The sequence below is a fragment of the Camelus ferus genome, unplaced genomic scaffold (assembly GCF_009834535.1).
Source record: "Camelus ferus isolate YT-003-E unplaced genomic scaffold, BCGSAC_Cfer_1.0 contig299, whole genome shotgun sequence".
NCBI classification, from domain to species: domain Eukaryota; kingdom Metazoa; phylum Chordata; class Mammalia; order Artiodactyla; family Camelidae; genus Camelus; species Camelus ferus.
Window position 1 is genome coordinate 883,129 of NW_022588424.1, and position 19,272 is coordinate 902,400.

Sequence of the window (19,272 nt, forward strand, 5' to 3'; positions counted from 1 at the left end):
AATAGAATAGCTAGCTCAGAAACAGACCCAAGAATTCAGTGTATGACAGTGTTGGCACCTTGAATCATTGGAGAAAGGTGGGATTAAATTATAAATAATATTGAGAAAGCTGGTCAACCATTTTAGGAACCATAAAATTCAAAACATTGTTTCACACCTCATGCCAAAAAATTTCCAATTAAAAACAATTATACATTGTGAAACCACACAATATTAAAAGAAATTATGTGTGATCAAGAGCTCTATATTAAGTAAATCTTTTGAAGAAAGTGAGACAGAAAGAGATACAAGTAGAAAAATATAGAAATATGTTCAATATAATATCATTCATGAATGCAAAAGAATCTGAATGGCTTTCAAAAGGGAAATAGTTCAGTAAATAACAGTACATCTATATAATGGAATAATATAAAGCCACCCAAAATGATGTAGCTGTGTGTTTATTAATTAAGAAAAATACAATCTGCTAAATAAAAAGGCAAATCACCAAACAGGACTATATTATAATCCAATTTATGTAAATGGGTATATAATCATAGAAGAAAGTATAGAAGGATACACACTGGATTTTCATTCAGTAGTAGGATCTGGCTATTTAACAACAGAGTGTTACTTTTGTATTGGAGATGAAATATAAAAGAGTTTGCATTTGGTAAAAAACAAATATAAAAGAGTTTGCATTTGGTAGTGTGAAATGAGACTGGGGTGAAGATGGACTAATGATAATTTAGGAGGTTGCTGCAAAAGTCCTGGTGACAGCAGATGAGAACCTGAAGACAGACAAGAGTGATGAAGCTGAATCTGAGAAACACTCGGGTAGTCAAAAATGTCAGGACTTGGTGGTCAGCTGGGTTTTTGTTACTGGGCTGTCATTCAGGATGCCTATAACTTAAGAAATTAAATGGATCATTAATAAAGAAGGAGGGTACCACTGCATGGTAGGGTAGGTGGGCAAGTCAACAGACCTATCTTTAGACCTAAATTGCAGGACATTATGAAAGAGCTGTCCAGCAGTCACTGAAGGTACTGGTAGAAACCACAATCATGGTTTATAAAAGCAGCTGAAATTCTCCGGTGAAAATGACCACTGTTTCGACACTGATTCTAGAGCTCTTATCCTATGAGACTACATTTTCCAAATTACCTGGGATTTTTATCTCCTGAAATCCTCATCATCTAAATCTCCTGTATCATTAGGATTCCTGCTCTATCACAGTCCAGGTTAAGTAACTGCCAATCCCTGCTCTTTAAATATTTCATTGCTTTCCATTTCCAAACTCTTGGCTAGGATCTACCAGCCCAACATGACCCAGACTGACGCTATTCTCTTCACTTTCCCCATTACTCACTATGATCATGCCATTCTGGCCTGCTTCCTGGTCCTTGGACACACTGAGTTCTTCCCCTTTTCAGGGCTTTGCACATACTCTTCCCTTTGCCAGGAGGGTTCTTCCTTCTCCCTTGCCTTGTCTCATGACCAGCTCCTTATCTCATGAGGCTCCTTATCTCATGACCGGCTCCTTATCTTTCAGGTCTCACTCAAATGTCACTCCCTTCAAGGAGCACTGCCTGACCTCCATTTCTAAAGAACCACTCTCCCCTACACATCACCACTCTACCACATCGCCACATCACATTTCCTTCACAGAACTGACCTCTACTCAACACTGTTTTGTTACCTGTTGATTGATAATCTTTTCTTCTAGGATGTCAGCTCTATAAGAGAGACTATGTCAATCCAACACCTATAATAGAGCCCAACACAGAGCCACACAGCAGGCCTTCAAATCTGTGGAATAGTTGTGAAACGATATAACGTGGGATGAATGAAGGACTGAGGCATTTATAGTAAGTAGCACTAGATCTGCAGTCAGAATGCAACATAACCTTGGTGAAGTCAACCTCAATTTCCATATCCTAAAATGTGGCCAAAAATGTTTACCCTGCCTATGCATTAGGGTTATCATGAAACTTCGATTCTTCATTCATTCATCAACAAATACTTCCCAAGTTCATTCATCAACAAATATTTCCCAAGTACTTTCTGTGTGCTGTGCACTGTATTCATTGCTGTGTTCGCAGCTATGAATAAGGAGTTTAGTTTAGTGGCTAAGATAGTCAAGTTTAGAGGCAATTACGGATGGTACATCTGTTATCAAAAAGACAAGCACAGGGTGCCAGGAGAGCACATAGGAGAGGCACTAAATTCACCCTCAGGGAATCAGAGAAGGGTCAGTAGAAATCAACCTGGCAAGGAGAAGGCCAGGGAGCTGGGTAGGCAGAGAAAGGAAAAATAGTCCAGACAGAGGAAACATGTGCAAAAGCCCAGAGGCAAACAAGAACAAGGCATATTGATGAACTGCATGTCACTCAGTATGGCTGAGACTAGAAAGGAGTGGTGGTAAAACTCAAGGCTAGAGCTCTAAAGAGAATTCAGGTCTATGCACCAACATGGACAGTTTAGAGAACTCTGGCAGGATCAAAACAACGGAGACAGTGGTGAAGGGGGAGGCTGGTTAGGGCATGCCAGAAATTAGTCTAGAAACTGGGAGAAGCCCAATTGGAGAGGACTCTGGATGTCATCTTTGGGAGTTAGACTTTCTGCTATGGGTGATGGGGTGTTACTAAAGAGCTTTAAGTGGGGCAGTGGTCACTCCAGCATGGAGAAAAACTGGAGGAAGACAAAACATGGGACTCAGAATTGTTCATTAAACTGAGAGGGAAATCAAGGGTGGCTTGAATTAAGAGTGATGAGGGTGGCTGTCTGGGCTCGGTCTTGTTTGTTCCGACATGGCCAAACGCACCAAGAAGGTCGGAATCGTCGGTAAATACAGGACCCGTTATGGTGCCTCCCTCCAGAAAATGGTGAAGAAAATTGAAATCAGCCAGCACGCAAAGTACACTTGCTCCTTCTGCGGCAAAACCAAGACGAAGAGACGAGCCGTGGGCATCTGGCACTGTGGTTCCTGCATGAAAACGGTAGCTGGTGGTGCCTGGACCTACAACACTACTTCTGCCATCACAGTAAAGTCTGCCATCAGAAGACTGAAGGAATTGAAGGACCAGTAGAAGCACCACCATTTGAAACATTGCTAGCCTATAATAAATGGGTTAATTTACATAACAACAACAACAAAAAAAAGAGTGATGAGGGTGATGGATTAAAGAGACAAATTCAAGAGATACATAGGAGAGTGATGTGACTGTCACACCACGTTCTTGTGGGGAGGGCACTGGCATGTAAGGGATTTGACTGATACATCTTTAGTAACAGTGGTCTTCCTAATGCAGTGAAAAGATCATTATAATGCACAGGGTTTCCTTAATATTAAGATCTATGCATTTTTCTTAAATTTTGGATTCTGTTTCTGATTATTTATAACTACCTGGCTCAAAATAATTCTACGCTGAGTGATTGTCTGAGATTGGGGTCTCCAGGAAGCAGGCTCTAAGACAGTTTAGTGCACAGGAGGTTTATTAGGGAGTGTCCTTGGAATCAACACCTGTGGAAGGGAAGTGGAAACAGGTTTGGGTGAAGCAGAAATCCAGCACAGTGTGGGCCCCAAGACAACCTTGGACAACTCCACCAGGAACTCTGAAGCTAAACTGGCCTGCCAGAGTTGTCCCATGCTGGACTGAAATGGCCAGGCCTTTATACCCATCTAAATCAGTCACTGGATATGGGCCACCCCAAGAAGGGTGTAACCTTGGGCAAGGCACTTGTCTGCAGGTGAAGTAACCCCTGAAGGGGCTAAAACTAAGGTGGTCTGCACACATCTCCAGCAGCTGAGTCAATAGGTTCTTCACTGCAGGGAGATCTGGGCAGGTGCACTTCCACGTCACAAGGTGACTCTAAGTCTGCTATTTCAATGCATCAAGGCCCTTGGAAGACACCTTGACAATCCAGAAATACACCGCCTTGAGCAAGTTTGAGAACTTCTTCCCTCCCTACATTCCTTTAACACACATTTATTGAGTCTATTTTTGGTCAGGCACAGCGTTAGGCATTGGGTCAACGGTGAACAACACAGAAACAGCTTTCATGGAAATGGCAATGGAATGAGGGAAACAGTTTTTCAGTAAGAAAAATACTGTACAAGTAGCCAAGGTGCTTTTCCAAAGAAAATGAAAATGAAAGAAAATGGAGAACATGGGTAACTGAAAGGAGTCTCATTATACAGAGGGTGAGGGGAACCCCCACTACAGGCCACCTACATTCCTTGGCTTGTGGCCCTTTCATCTTCAAAGTCTCCAGTGTGGCATTTTCTCGTTTCTCTGACTTCTGCTTTTGTCATTTTATCTTCTCTGGCTCCACCTCTGCCCCGTTCAGATAGAGGCCCTATGATTACCTCAGGCCCACACAGATAATCCAAGATAATCTCCCCATTGCAAAATCCTTAACCTAATTACATCTGCAAAGTCCCTTTTGCTATGTAACATAATATATTCACAGATTCTGGGGATGAACCCCAGAATCCCTTGCAGGCCATTATTCAGTCTCCCACAATCAACTTCCTCATCTTTAAAATGGTTGTAATAATAGGCCCATCTCATATGGTTTTTGAGAAAATGAAATTCACACCAAATGCTAAGAGCACTGCCTGGCACAAGGGAGACCCTCAGTAAATAACAGCAGCCATCTGGATCACGTGGCTCTCCTGACCTACGCGCTCCTTTCCATCCCTTATTGTTTCTGCCATAGTTTAGCCCCTCCTTATTTTAATTCATCATAATTATCTGCTGTCTTCTGTTTTGCCTCCTTATACATATATCCCTACACTCCCCACCGTCCATATCACCACCAGAAGGAAACCACAATGATCATATTTCATTAATCATTTACTCAATAAAGATGTGTGGGGTGTCTATTCTGAATCATTCACCTGCCATCATCGTCTCCATGACCAATTCCTGTGTCAGCGAGACATCTTGAGCCAGGTATCGAGTCTTATTCATCTATTTACCCCAGCATTTGACAGTCCTGGGCTACAGGAGGTGCTACTGAACGAGTTAATGAAGAGATAAGTCTAGTTAAAGCACTCTGTGGTTCTGTGTTTCTACAAGGGTAGGAGCCCTACTAAATTCTCATCAGACGACCACATTCGAATTATTTTTAAAGCAGCGGAGGTGCTGTAAACATTTACGGCTGTTGCTCAGCACATCCCCAAGAAGCGTATCTGTGCCTCCACAACTCCAGAGGGCCCCTCAGCCAGAAATGCACAGGGACAATGGGGCAGAGAGGGCATCTGGGTAAACTGTCAAACGGGCAGGCTGTAGAGCAGATGCTTCTTTGCAGCTTTTAGAAAGGAGAATCAAGTGACCCTGTGATGTGGCTCCTATTTTGGTTAAGATATATTTTCTCTCTTTCAATGTAATCTCATTTCCTCTCCACCACCAAAAAAAAAAACCCCACACATGAGATACTGAGAAGGGCCCTTCTCTCTGCTTCCCATTCAAGAGTGCCTGCCAAACCAATTAATACCTCCTGAATGTTATCTCCCTGCTATGTTAATGTTATGTTAATAAATGCAATTAAGATAACATTCAGGAGGTGTTAATTGGTTTGGCAGATGTACATGAATAAGAAGCACAGATATTTTGCTTTCCCTATTTATGGAGGCAGGAAGTGACACAAAGTTGGACAAAAGGAAACTTAATTTGCCTCCAGTCTCTTTCAATACCACTTAGGCCTTTTTTGCTAAGTAATATATGAGATTCTTAAAAATGCTAATTTAGATGGTATTACAAAGATGAAGTGATTGTCAAATGTTGCAAAAACATTCAAAATGTCTTTGGCCACAGGAATTAACTACATGGTATTTCCTCTTTAAAACACCATATATACCATATATGCTACATATACGTACACACTCTCTCTTTCAAATGTGTCTACAGCCTATATGCAAATAAGCTCTCATGTTAATCTATGAAGCCGATTGTTCCAGAGGACTAATTTCTAGACATTCTTGATGTAATTAGTTATTTAATATATTCCAGGGACTTAGAGTTAATGTTCTTTTATTCTAATTTACAATGAGATGGTAGCTTTTACTTTCTGTGTTTAAAAAAATATATATATATACACATACCAGTGTACCTGTGTCTCTGTGTGTGTGTGTGTGTGTGTGTGTGTGTGTGTATGCCAGTGTACCTTATTTGGCAAAATGGAAGTTTTCTCTGAAATTTATATTTACACAAATATAAATCTGTATAGACTTGAAACAAAGAGATGTTACATTGTATCGCCATCAAGGTCACTGTGCTCATTTCTGGAACTTGGCATCCGCCAGCATATCACATGGCCTTTGGCAGGCTCAGTCATCCCAGGACCTTATTAGGACATACCTCTGATAAGAGAGCTGAGCTCTGAGAGGGTATCAGAGCACAGACCCATTAAGGTTCCTTCCAGTCCTGGTGAGCAAATTATCCGAGTCTACTTTGGGAACCAAGTGGGGAGAACTAAACTGAAACATTAGACTTCTACTTGGACTTCAAACAATTGGAAATACATTATCTCAATTCTAGGACACCATTTTCTGTACAATGCACCAGCTCTTTAATACACGTTTTCCAGGGGGAGAAAAAGAGAAGAGGAAAGAGAATGAAGAGAAGGAGAAAGACTCCATTAAATTTTATATTTACTGCAAGACTGAAGTCCAATTTCATTAATGCTAAAATGTGCATCTCAAATTAAAGAATATCAGGTATTGCCTAGAAAAACAGATAACTGAGTAGGTAGCTAGAACACTGCCCCTGCTTTGTTTCCAGTGGGTTGTGTGCAGCCAGTATCTGTGCATAATTCCAGAAAGTTTACTAGCCCTTTTCTTCTATTTAGCATGAACCTGACCAAGGGAACTAGCCAGGTAGCACTAACACAAGCCAACCCAATTTGGGCAATTCAGGAAAGTCCATGGCTATGCACTAAATGATTCCATCCCCACCCCCCAAATTCATATGTTGAAACCCTAATCCCTATTGTGATGGTATTTGGAGTTGGGGGCCTTTGAGAGGTAATCAAATCAGGAGAGTGGAGCCCTTATGATGGGCTCAGTGCCTTGTAAGAAGAGACAAGAGAGAGCTTGCTTCCTCACTCCCTTTCTGCCAGGTGAGGATACAGGGCGCTTGCATCAGACCCGGCACCTGCTGGAACCCTGATATTGGTCTTTCCAGCCTCTAAAACAGTGAGAAATAAATTTCTGTCGTTTAAGCCACCCAGTCTATGGTATCTGGTTATAGCAGCCCCAAAAAGATGAAGACATCCATTAGGTAAGACACTTTACCTCTTTCACACATGTGAGTCCTCCCTCACTATGCACTCTAATTAATCAATGCTTTCTCTAGCCCAGACTCTTTAATGACCCTCTACTATATAACCCTTCCAACAGCACACACTCCATTACCTACCTACATACTTTCTGAAATACCTGAAGTCCCCTCTGGGGGAAGAGGCACAGAGGTTGGATCCTCTCCTCCCAGCTTAGTGCATTCGTGTGGACTTCTAACTTGACACCACACTGTCACTTCTGAAATTTTTATTTTTTCATCTACATAAAATAAAATTCACTCATTTGATGTGCAAACTTCTAAAAATTTTGACAAATGCATAGTCATATAACCATTATCAGACTCAAGACACAGACCTGTTCCTTTACACAAACACACACACAAAATTCCTTTAGGCTGCCTGCTTTTAGTCAAACATCCCACCACTAACCACAGAAAACCACTGCTTTGGATCTCCATCCCTAGAGCTCCAGCTTACCCAGGATAGCATATAAATGGAGTCACACCTTATGTAATTTTTGAACTTGGCTTTTTTCAGTTAGCAGAATGACTCTGAGACTTATCCAAGTTGTTGCATGTATCAAATAATTCATTCTTTTCATCCTGACCAGTATTCTACTGTATGGATGTACCACAGTTTGTTTAATCCATTCACTCATTAAAGGACATTTAAGTTGTTTCAGATTTGAGCAAGTTGGAATAAAGCTGCTATAAATATGAACATCTTTGTACAAGTTTCTGTGTGAATTTAAGTGTTCAGTTCTCTAGGGTAAATACCCAAGATTGAAAGGCTGGATCGTATGATAAGTGTATGTTTACTTTTACAAGAAACTGCCAAGAAACTGTTTTTCACAGTGGCTGTACCATTTTGCATTCTCAGAGAAATGTTTCAGTTGTTCCACGACTTCATCAAGACCTTGTATTTCAGTTGTTCTTTTAATTTTAGTAATTCTAATAGGTATGTAGTTCATCTTATGATTTTAATTTGTCAACTCTCATAGAAATCAAACTATCAGGTAATTTATTTCTTCATGACTTTCATAATTTGTTTTTCAAGGAATTGGTACATTTCATCTAAGTTGTCATATCCATGGACACAAAAGTTGTTCACAGCATTCCTTTATCATACTTTCAGTGTCTCAAGGGTTTGTAGTGATATCCTCTCTGGGATATTGGTGATTTGTGTCGTTTTTCTCTTTCCTTTTCTTGGTCAGCCTGCCCAAAGGTTTACCTTTTTTTTTTTTTTTTATCATTTCAAAAAACTAAATTTTAGTTTTATTAATTTTCTTGAATGTTGGTCTTTTTTCAATTTTATTGATTTCTGTTCTTCATAATTTTCTTTTTTCTGCTAGCTTTGAATTTAGTTTATCCTTTCTTAGTTTCTTAAAATGAAGCCTTAGATGACTACTTCGAGATTTTTCTTTTTTTCTATAGTTTTAGTGCTATAAATTTTCCTCTACACTGTTTTAGCTATATTCCACAGATTTTAATATGTTGGTTTTCATTCAGTTCAAAATATTTTATACTTTCCTAGTAAATTTCTTTGACCTATGAATTATTTATAAGTATATTTTTAGTTTCCAAATATTTTGGAGTTTTCCAGATATCTTTCTATAATTGCAGTTTAATTCTGCTATGACCAGAAAAACATACTTTAGATGATTTCTTTTAAAATTGCTAAGGTTTATTTTATGGCCTGGGATATGGTATATCTTGGTGAATGTTCCTTGTGTACTTGAAAAGAATGTATGTTCTGTTGTTGTTGTGTGGAGAGTTCCACCACAGTCAAATAGTTGATAGTGTTGTTCAGATCTTCCGTATACTTGCTGATTTTCTGTCTACTTGTGTTGACTATGGAGGGAGGAATTTTGAGGTCTCTAAGTATAACAGATCTATACATTTCTATAATTTTGTTAGTTTTTATTGTGCTTGTGAAGCTGTTTTTACTACACACATTTAAGATTGTTGTATCTTCTTGGTGAGCTGATATTTCTTACAAGTATATAATGTCTCTGGTATTTTGCCTTGGTCTGAAAGCTATATCTGATATTAATAAAGCCACTCCACTTTTCTTTTTATTAGTATTTATATTATATACATGTTTGCATTACTTTGTTTTTAACCTTCCTATACTCTATAGATAGGTCTTGTATTATTATTTTTAACCTGTCTTTTAATTGATGTGTTTAGAGGATTTACAATTAATGAAGTCATTAATTTAGCTGGATTTAGGTCTACCATTTATTTGTTTTCTGTTTGTTCTCTCTGTGTTTTTGTTCCTCTGTCTCCCCTTTTCTGACTTTTACTGGATTTAAAAATATTTTTAGCATTTTATTTTACCTACTGGCTTTTTGCTATATTTTGCTATATAAATATTTTAGAATTTTTTCTAGTAAATATAATATACCCAACTCTTCAGTTTACTTAGAATTGACATTTTACCACTTCAAGTGAAATGTAGAAATTTACCACCATATGAGGTCCCTTTCCCTTTTATGTTGCCACTGTCATACACATTACATCCACTTACACTGAAAACCCCATCAGACATGTTATAATTTTTGCCTTCAAGAGTTGTAAGTATTTTAAAGAATTTAAGTAGGAAAAATATTCTGTTTATCCAGGTATTAACCATGTATATTGCTCCTTTTGTCATAGTTTTCTGCGTCTCAATTACCATTCATTTGATCCCTAAAAATAGATAGGTAGGTAGATAGACAGATAGACACTATGGTGAAAGATGATTTAAGCATATATATTTACCTCAACTAATGAAATCTAAGGAAATTGCCACTGGTAATTTTCCACTTAATAATTGTGCCTTCTTCAACCAAAACTCCCAGTTTTATCAATACTGTTTTCACTTATGTTTCCAAACTTAAAGAAAAATCTGTGTGATTCCAAGCTACAAAGTAGAAAAGTCACTTCTGAGACTTTATAATACGATTTTCACAATAATGAAAATTGTATGTTTTTTATATTCTTCATATTTATATCCCTATACCTAAAATCTCTCCTGTCTGAAATGAGTATTCTGTAACCATAATAATTGAACTTTAAAATAGCTTTATTTGAGATGAAGACAAGAATTTTGTCTCCCAGCTTTTTAATAAAAGGCATTTCTTTTTGAAAAAAACAAATCCTTCATTTAAAATTATGTAGAGAAGAAAAATGTTATTTCCAAAGCGTTTTGACTACTCAAGTTTAGTGTAATGAAAAAACAAAGTTCTAATCCATACCCAGCACTGGAGCCATCATATTTCCATTTTAGAGTCAATTGGATAAATTTTCTTTCATCCCACCTCTAAGAATTTTGTCCTTTTGAGGCAGGCAAACAACTCAGTCTTAACAATATGGTCTCTCATTTAACAATCTATTTCAGTCTTATTCTTGGCAGTTAACAGTGACCTCGCACTGCTGACACATTTTCAGCGTGTGTGTCGCTGCGTCTGAAATGTTGCTATTTTCCTACATTGTTCTCCCCTTTGATCATCAACCTTGTCTTGTCTCCTGCTCCCCCTTGCAGCTCTAATTGTTTCTCCTCCTTTGAAACCATCTGAGAAAAGAAGGTCCTAAAAGAATAGTCTCCCTTTCCAGTCCTTGCTGCCAGCTTAGGAGTTTTCCAATTTCTTTCTCCCTGAATATTCTGCGTTTTGTTAAGATATTTTTTTCTTCCCATCTAGCCAAGACTAGTCAAGATCTATGTCCCAATCATGTCAGACCCAGTCACTTTCCAGCAGAAACATCCCATGACCTTTGTATGTCATCATGGAAGAGCATGAGGTTTTAAATCAGAACAGTTGACATAAGTCATAATCCTGAGCAAGTCACTGAGCCACTCTAGGACTCAGTTTCCTCATCTGTAATATGGGGGTGATCAGTATATCTAACTCTTAGGGCTGTTTTAAAGGATTAAATAAATATATATGAATGTTCTTAAGAAGTGTAACTCAGCAATATTGATTTTTGTTCAGTTCAGCAAACATTTGTTAGTCATTAACAGGGTGGCAGTCTCCTAAGGACTACCAGAAATGTCAATACATGTAGCAGGCAGTGTTCCACACACTAGGGAGCAGGGAGAACCAGAGATCACAAGCCTGACTGAGAAGGACAACCACTGCTCAGTCCCCGCCCACAGTCTGCAGGTCCTATATAGTACAGCAGACCCTAGAAATGCCAAGAAAACTATCTGGCCTGTGGTGAGCATTGCAATGCACGGCTCCATCCCCCTTCAGGAAAAGAGGTGCTGTTCCAGCTACAGAAAGTGCAGTCAGCAGACGGCCTTCAGCTGTCAACCTCTTCAGGGATTGCTTCAGCTGCAGATCTGCCTCGTCCTTGACAGAGAAGTATCTTGACGGCAAAATCAGCAGAACTGGCGATGGGATGTTGGGGTGAGAGAAAGGCTGTAGTATAAAAGGATTCCTAGACTTCCGATTTGGGCACAAGGCTAGTGATACCTTAACTATGACAGATCATAAGAGAAGGTGCAGGTTGAATAAACGGCATAAAGACGATGAGTGTGATGAGTTCATTCAGGGCATGCTGAGGGGGAGGTGTCTGTGGGAGATTCAGATGGGGTTATGTGGACAACAGCTGCAGGGCGAAGGGAGGAGCAGAAACCATAGCCAGGATGGCCCAAGGGACCCGTGACTGTAAGGAGGTGGAGCACAGTGGGAACACCAACTGCACTACAGACTGTCCTGGATCTCTTCTGATTGCTCCTCCAGATCCACTCTCCACCCTGCCCCTGGAGACTGACTTCCGTGGATGACTCCAGTGGGCTTCCTTGTCCTCTGGTTTTGTTTGGGTTTAGTCAATGTGGGAGACCAACAGTGTATAGAAGGAGAGAGAAGAGTAAAGGCTGGCTATTTATTCTCCAGCTTGCTCCCTGCTTCGTCCCTCCACCAAATGTCACAGCAACTCTCAGGGAGCCTCTTCATACATTACCACCTCTCCAGGTTCCAGGAACTGTCCCTCGCCCCATCCTGGCTAGGTATGATAATGAAGCCATGTGTCACCTGCATGGGCTGTTCCTAAGGCACACACAATCTGTAAATAACCCCTTCATTCAACTATTCTCAATTGCCCAGCTTGAGTATGCCATTCATTTCCTAAAGGGACCCTGAGTGATACACAGGGGATCCTAAGAAAGTAAAGATAGCCACACTAATCTGATAAACTAACTCTATTCAAGTGATTTAGTGGATTATCTTTCCTAAACAGTCTTCTCTGAAAGCTAACAACTCTAATAGTGGGAATTTCAGGCACCTAAGGAAAAAAAAATAATTTCAGTTACCTAAGAGTTAGGTAGTTGGTAGCTAGGATGACTGTAATGGGAAAATGACTTGGGAATCACCAAAATTAAATTTCAGTGGGGCATCTTCCAAAGGGCTGAATGACTATACAAATGTGTCACTTGTAAGTATCAATGATGACATGGTGTCACATTATAATGAACTCTGTGAGACTTAATAACGGCAGGAGTTACAAACAACTGGGTATAAAATGCTGGTGGGTTGGGGAAGTGGATCTAAAAGCACTGCACTCTTGCCAACTCAGTGACATCCACCTCACTTGAGTCCAGCAGCTGGGCATCAGAACAGAGCAAAAGAAATACAGGAATGTTAGGGAAAATTCGGCTGTCTACTCCACTGGGACCACAGGTGAGTAACATTTATATATCTTGTTAACTGGTTTATTAAAGGTGGCATTTTGATATACATGTATGGCCTCAACATTATTTTTGAACACATTAAAGCTGGACAACAGCCTTTCTTGAGGCTCTTCAAGTGTACAATATAGGCCACTGCCGACTCTGCCCTAGTTCTGTGCTATCTCCTTGCACGTCCGTATCCTCTTGATCATCTTTACTGCTCTACAGTTTATGGCTCACTTTCTAAATGAATCCTCTAAACCAATTCCACTTGACTCAAGGCAGCTATTGTCATAGCTATGACTCCTCAGTGACCCTTACATTGCTAGCTTGTTTACAGAAAGTGGCTAGATTGCAAATTTAATTTGTTTTTCTATGATTTATCCCATCAATCTTGCCAAAATGCAAGGGAAAAAATAATGGAAGCTACTCAAGAGCAATTAAAATGTCAACATGTTTAGAAAGAGACCTATTAGTAATGCAAATATGCAATACTTTTGATGTTGACATTCAGGTCATTAGAACTTAGTGTTAATCAGGCCACTGGAACTTTGCAATGACTTACCAGTTAGGCAGAGAGGCAGAAGACCCAGGGCTGTGGGTTTCTTATTTCAAGTTGACAATCTAAAATCAAATCAAATCAAAGAAAAATCTCAAACTTGGCAATAACCCTAGAGTCCACCTCTCTAACTTGCTTCTTAAGTCACTAATTTCTTATATGTCCCTGACAAAATCACTTGTTAAGGCATTCAGCACACACATATTGAGTACCTGCCAAGCATCATTTAACCCCAAATATGAAAGTACTTTCATTGCTACTTCCAAAGAACTCACACCAAGCCTGTCCTTAAATGCTGACTTCATGACATAAATCATTCACATAAATTCTCTTGAATAAAATCTGCCTCCACACAAGTTCCAGAAGAGAAAACTGTTCTGTCTTCAAATATTTTTAGAGAGCAATTTTACTTTTGTGCCAACCAGCACAGCCTAAGTGTCTTGTAGGCAAAATACACTAAGTTTTTTCCATCACTCCTCGTAGGCTTTGCGTCCAAGCTACTCATCACCCTGGTCATACTTGTCTGTGCACATTCAAGTTTATCAAGTCCTCTCTTACTGTGAAAAGCTCAAACTGGAAGATACATACAAGATTTCTTCTGTAATGATCTAGGCACCGTATTTCCACTCTGCAATTACAATTCCTTGGCTTTTAAAAAATAATCCTGTGATTCTATTGTATGAGTATGGGCTTCAGAGTCAGACTCAAAATTTGTATTTATAGATAATTTTGTAATCTTGGGCAAGTCACTTTACATCTCCAAACCCTAAATTTATCTGAGACAGATCTAAGGTGTTTGTCCTTTTTTTTTAGGGTGAAAATGCATGACATATGTAAAGCCCCTAGGACAGCACCCAATACATAGCAAATGCTCAAAAATCATTAATTGATGCCTTTGAATGTTACTTCTACTTTCACAGACACATTCATTGTTTTTCTTTCTTTCCCTGCCTTATAAAACTAGTACAAACCTAGTACCATCCATCCTGTATTTAACTGATTTTCTCCCTGAAATTTAAGATTTCACATTTACTATTGTTATGGTTCATGTGCTTTCATCATCTCTTCCCAGTTTATGAAGATTTTCTCTAACTTTTGATCCTATTGTGTTGCCCGCAGATTTGATAAACTTGACCTTTAAGTCCTTATCCAAGTGACTGACAAAGCTGTGACTAAAGAGGGACCAAGGACACAAAGCCCCGTGACACATCAGGGGGCCTTCATCCAGGTTTTACATCTATTCCCACTTTTCATCGGCTGTTTAATGAGTTGTGAACAGAGCTCCTGCACTGACATCTGACACACATCCCTTCATCCTTCCACAAGAACATCCTAAGAGAGAAACCAGGCTGACAGACTGGTGCCCAGCATCCCCACATCCATTTGCCCAGTGACTCCATCAAATAAGAAAATGGTATTTGCTATGATTTTGTGGATTTATACTGGCTCTTGATGCTCATTTTCCTCTCTAATTATCTAAGTCATCTCTTTGATAATCTGTAGTATTTCTTTTCCTCCTTCTTCTTTGTGGTAGGCCAAACGATGCCCCTCCCCCCAAGTATGTCCCAGTTCTAACTTCAGAACCTGTGAATTTGTTACTTTACATGGCAAAGGATGCAGATGTGATTAAGGTTAGGGATCCTGACATGAAGAGACAATCCTGGATTAACCAGGTGGGCCCAATCTAATCACACAGGCATTCAAGGCAGAGAATTTCTTTGCTAGGTGTGGTCAGAGGAAGATCAAGTTCTTCAGTAACAAGAAAGTGCCAGAGGGGTGCGATGTTGCTGGTTGTGAATACGGAGGAAGGATGCCACAAACCAAAGAATGTAAGTAGCCTCTAGAAACTGGAAAAACCAGAAAACAGCTACTACTCTGGAGTCTCCCCAAAGCACCACAGCTCTGCCAAAACCTTGGTTTTAGCCGAGTGAGACCTACTGCTGGACTTCCAACCTTGAGAACTATAAGACAGTATACTTGTGTAAGCCACTAAGTGTGTGTGGTTACAGCTACCATAAAAAACTAACTAGCCCCTCCTCTTCCTATATTATAAATACACACTTAGAGTTGACATAAATTTTTCTTCAAATTCACTTTTGGCCAATTGGGGCTTAATTTGTCCAATGCATAGGAGACCAGAGTAAGTTTAGTGAAATGAAAGCAATTGTCAGTTAATCTCCTAATAACAAATGATTCTTATCTCTTTATTAACGCAGGTAACAATGAAATGTCTCCATAGCAAAATTGTGTTAGAATTCTTATAATCACCATGACTATGTAACTATATCTCTTTAAAAAAAACAAACAAAAAACTAAAGTTCTTATGGTCTTTACCTCCCTTGCACCTCTGATGGAATTCAATAAAATTAGGCATGGTTTTACTGAATGTATTCTACCCTTACAGCATGTATAATAATGTTATTATGGAAACTACATTTGTGAGCTGGAGCCTCTCACTTAAGAGTTCTGTGACTTTCAGTAGTCACTTCTATTTCTCTGTATCTCAGGTTTCATACCTAGAAAAATAAGCACATTAGACGGGATCATCTCTAAAGTCTCTTTCTTCCTCTAAATTGTCGTGTTCCATCACAGTACAGATCCAAAAAAAAAAAAAAAAAAGGAAGAAGTTCCTGTTTCTTTGCTGAAGGATAAACTGATTGAAGTACACTACTTCAATCCTTTGTTCACGCCAGTTCCTCTACATGAAATGCACCCTTCTTCTCCTTTATTTTCTCTCACCACTTGTATCTCCAGCTAGTAAGATCCTACTCTGCTTTCAAGTTCTAAATCAAATGCCACTTCTTGTGCAAACTTCCTTGATCACAGCATCCGGAGCTGATCCTGCTCTCCTGTGAAACGCTACAGCACTCATTGCCTGGAGGCTTATCAGTCTGAGTTATTATTCTTTTCTCTTGCAACATCTTGCCACTCCAACTGGACTACAGCTTCTCCAGGAAGGGGACCAAGCCCCTTGATGTTTCCTAGTAGCAGGTGTTGGGTAAATACCCTGCCTTCTCACCTATCATAATGGAAGTGATGCCCTACTTGTTTTAAAGCCCACTTCTTTCTGTCTTCAGACTCCATCCCTCTTGCCTCTCACAGACTTGGTGACATCCATTATCCCCCATCTCTCTTTTTCCTTCAACTTCAACTTCTTTTCTAGCTTCAGTCCATCAGCTCAACTATATTCCATTAAAAAAAAAAAATCCTCCCTCATCTCCACGTCCAACTTGAGCTACATCCTTGGATCTCTCACAGCCACGTGTCATGAAGGAGTGGAGCTGTTCACATTTATTGCCTCAACTTCTTCCTCTCTCATGCCTCTCTCTGTCCACTCCAGGCGGATTTCCACCCCATCATTCCAACAAAATATACTTCTCCCAAGGTCACCAATGTCTTCTAAGTCACCACAGCCAAGAGACACTTACATATTTATCTTCCAGGCAGCAGCTTATACTGTTGACTCTGACCTCCTTTTTGAAACAGTGTCTTCCAGCATCTTCCATGATATTACTCTTCTTTCTGTCTAGATGTTCCTTCAGTTTCCATTGCCAGCTTACCCTCTATTATTCACCTCTCAAATACTACAATTCCTTAGAGTTATGTCCTAGACACAACATGGTCTACAAGGTCTCCCTAGATTCCTTCCATCCCCAAGGCTCCAACTGTCATGAAAAAGCAAATTAGACAAGTAAGGCCTTTGCTCTCTAAACATTTATATTCCAGTTGTAAAACAAACAAACAAAAGACAATAAAAAATTATAAAATAATTTCATATAGTGAGAAACTAGACTTAAAGAATGTCCACATAGAGATCATACAACAATAATATTAAAATCAAGTTGCTGATCAACAAATGTAGGACTCAAAGTTCAAGCCAACAATTTTAATCTAATGGGACACATGCAGATGGCCACTCTACCTGGCGACCTGAATGTGGCACTCCCCATGATGTGCAGGCTCCTCTGAGTCCAGTGTGTCGACCACACACTGTGTAATGACTCAATGCTTCCACCTCTTGTCTCCATTTAAACTACGCAGAGCCGTCCTCCATACATCCTGTGATGAAGTCATCTGGCCTTCACTTGGTGAGAACGCAACCTTCACATATTAACTGCCTGTGTGTGTGTGTGTGTGTGTGTGTGTGTGTGTGCGCGCGCGCACATATTTTCCAAATCATTTGTCTCCAGCAATTCAAGTGGTACTCCCTGGCACCAACAAAATCTCAAACACAGACAAAAATGCAGGTCCTGAAAGCACATGGTAGCTCTCTATTAAGTTGATCATCCAAAGGAACCAAAATATGTTGATAGTCATTTATTATTACCATCAAAATGAACACACAAAATTAAATTCTTGCAGAGAACTCAAGGCCCCTTGAAAATACAACTGCAGACTTCAAGGATCCTCAGACCCTAATTTGAGGACTGTGGATGACGAGAAAGGTCCTTGACTTAAAATCAAAAATTGTGGATACACATTCCAGTCCTGACATTTCTAATGAGTGGGTCTCAGCTATTTATTTTATAGATTTGTTAGAAAGATTAAATAAAACCACAGTAATATGACTATTTATGAAATCATGTTGACAGCATGTTAGAAGATGCCTTAGCCAGGTTTCCTAGAAAACAAGGGATGAGAGGAAGCAGTGGGCTAACACTTAACAAGGAGTGGTGTCCCGGGGAAGCAGAAGAGGAAAGAAAAGCAGAAAGGTCATAGTCATTATTTTGTAATAACTTTTAATGGAGACAATCTATTAAAATATTGAATTGCCATGCTGCACACCTGAAACTAATATTGTAAATCAACTATACTTCCATTAAAAAAAAAAAGCTGAAAGCTTTGCTGTTCAGCAATCATTGCGGATAGGAATCCTGCAATCTTTTTGCCCTGTCAGGTGTTCAGGTTACAGTTAGAAAATACTAGCCTACAATCCTGCATTTCATTCAGATACTTGGTTACACTATTTTAAAAATAAACCCCAATTCTCCTCCCTTTCCCCAAATTCTTCCTATAAATAGAAAGCACAGAACCTTTTACTCCTAAAGACCATTTGGGGGGCTTGTTTTAGTACAGTCTGATGCCGTGATTATGGTCATATTTATGTGGAAGTATATTTGCTGAAATGAGCTGCCTGATTTGATAGGCAAAACTTGAGAAATGCAAACACACAAACATGCCTGCAAACATGTAAAGCAAATGTCTTATACGAATGGCCCCAATCAAGGCAAAGTTCTGTTAAATTCAATAAGTAACACGGATTTTAGAAAAGGCTAAAAAGTAAAACATCTGAAGTAGCTAATTGCCCTTGGTTCACCATGAATATTAATCTTATTTAACCAGCAAAGGATAACCACAGGGAAGAATATCAGAAGGTCTGCTCTGTGTCCCATCATTTTTTCCCCCTAGCCATTTTGCAATTTTCCCTTCTCACTTCCAGGCTCCGTGCCTATTTTTAGACATTCAATAACACCTAGTATAAGCCACTGCATGTTAGGCATGAATTAATGAACAGTAATATCTAAGCTGCTGGCAACATATCGTGGCAGGGAGAGTCAGGGAGATGGGTGGTGCGGAGGAGGGCCGTTTGGTGCATAAGATGACATTGGGGAGCTGAGGAAAGGAGCCATCTATTTATGTGCTCCTCAGACACCAGTCAAGAGGAGGTGCATCTCACTGAAGGGGCTTCAAATATTCCACCCACCATCAGCACCTGGAGAGGGAGCCACCTCAGCAGATGATAGTGGATCCCCTTGAGAGTATATGGGGAGAACCC

General features: G+C 39.6%; 2 protein-coding genes across 2 annotated transcripts in view; one reads left to right on the forward strand and one right to left on the reverse strand.

Moving 5' to 3' along the window:
• Window positions 1–19,272, reverse strand: part of LOC106729120 (spermatogenesis-associated protein 31D4-like) — a 154,161-nt gene that overhangs the window by 86,885 nt on the left and 48,004 nt on the right.
• On the forward strand, window positions 2,738–3,127 carry LOC102508850 (60S ribosomal protein L37a). Its single transcript, XM_006180796.3, has one exon. The coding sequence runs from the start codon at window positions 2,791–2,793 to the stop codon at window positions 3,067–3,069; it is 279 nt and encodes a 92-aa protein (XP_006180858.2). The 5' UTR covers window positions 2,738–2,790; the 3' UTR covers window positions 3,070–3,127.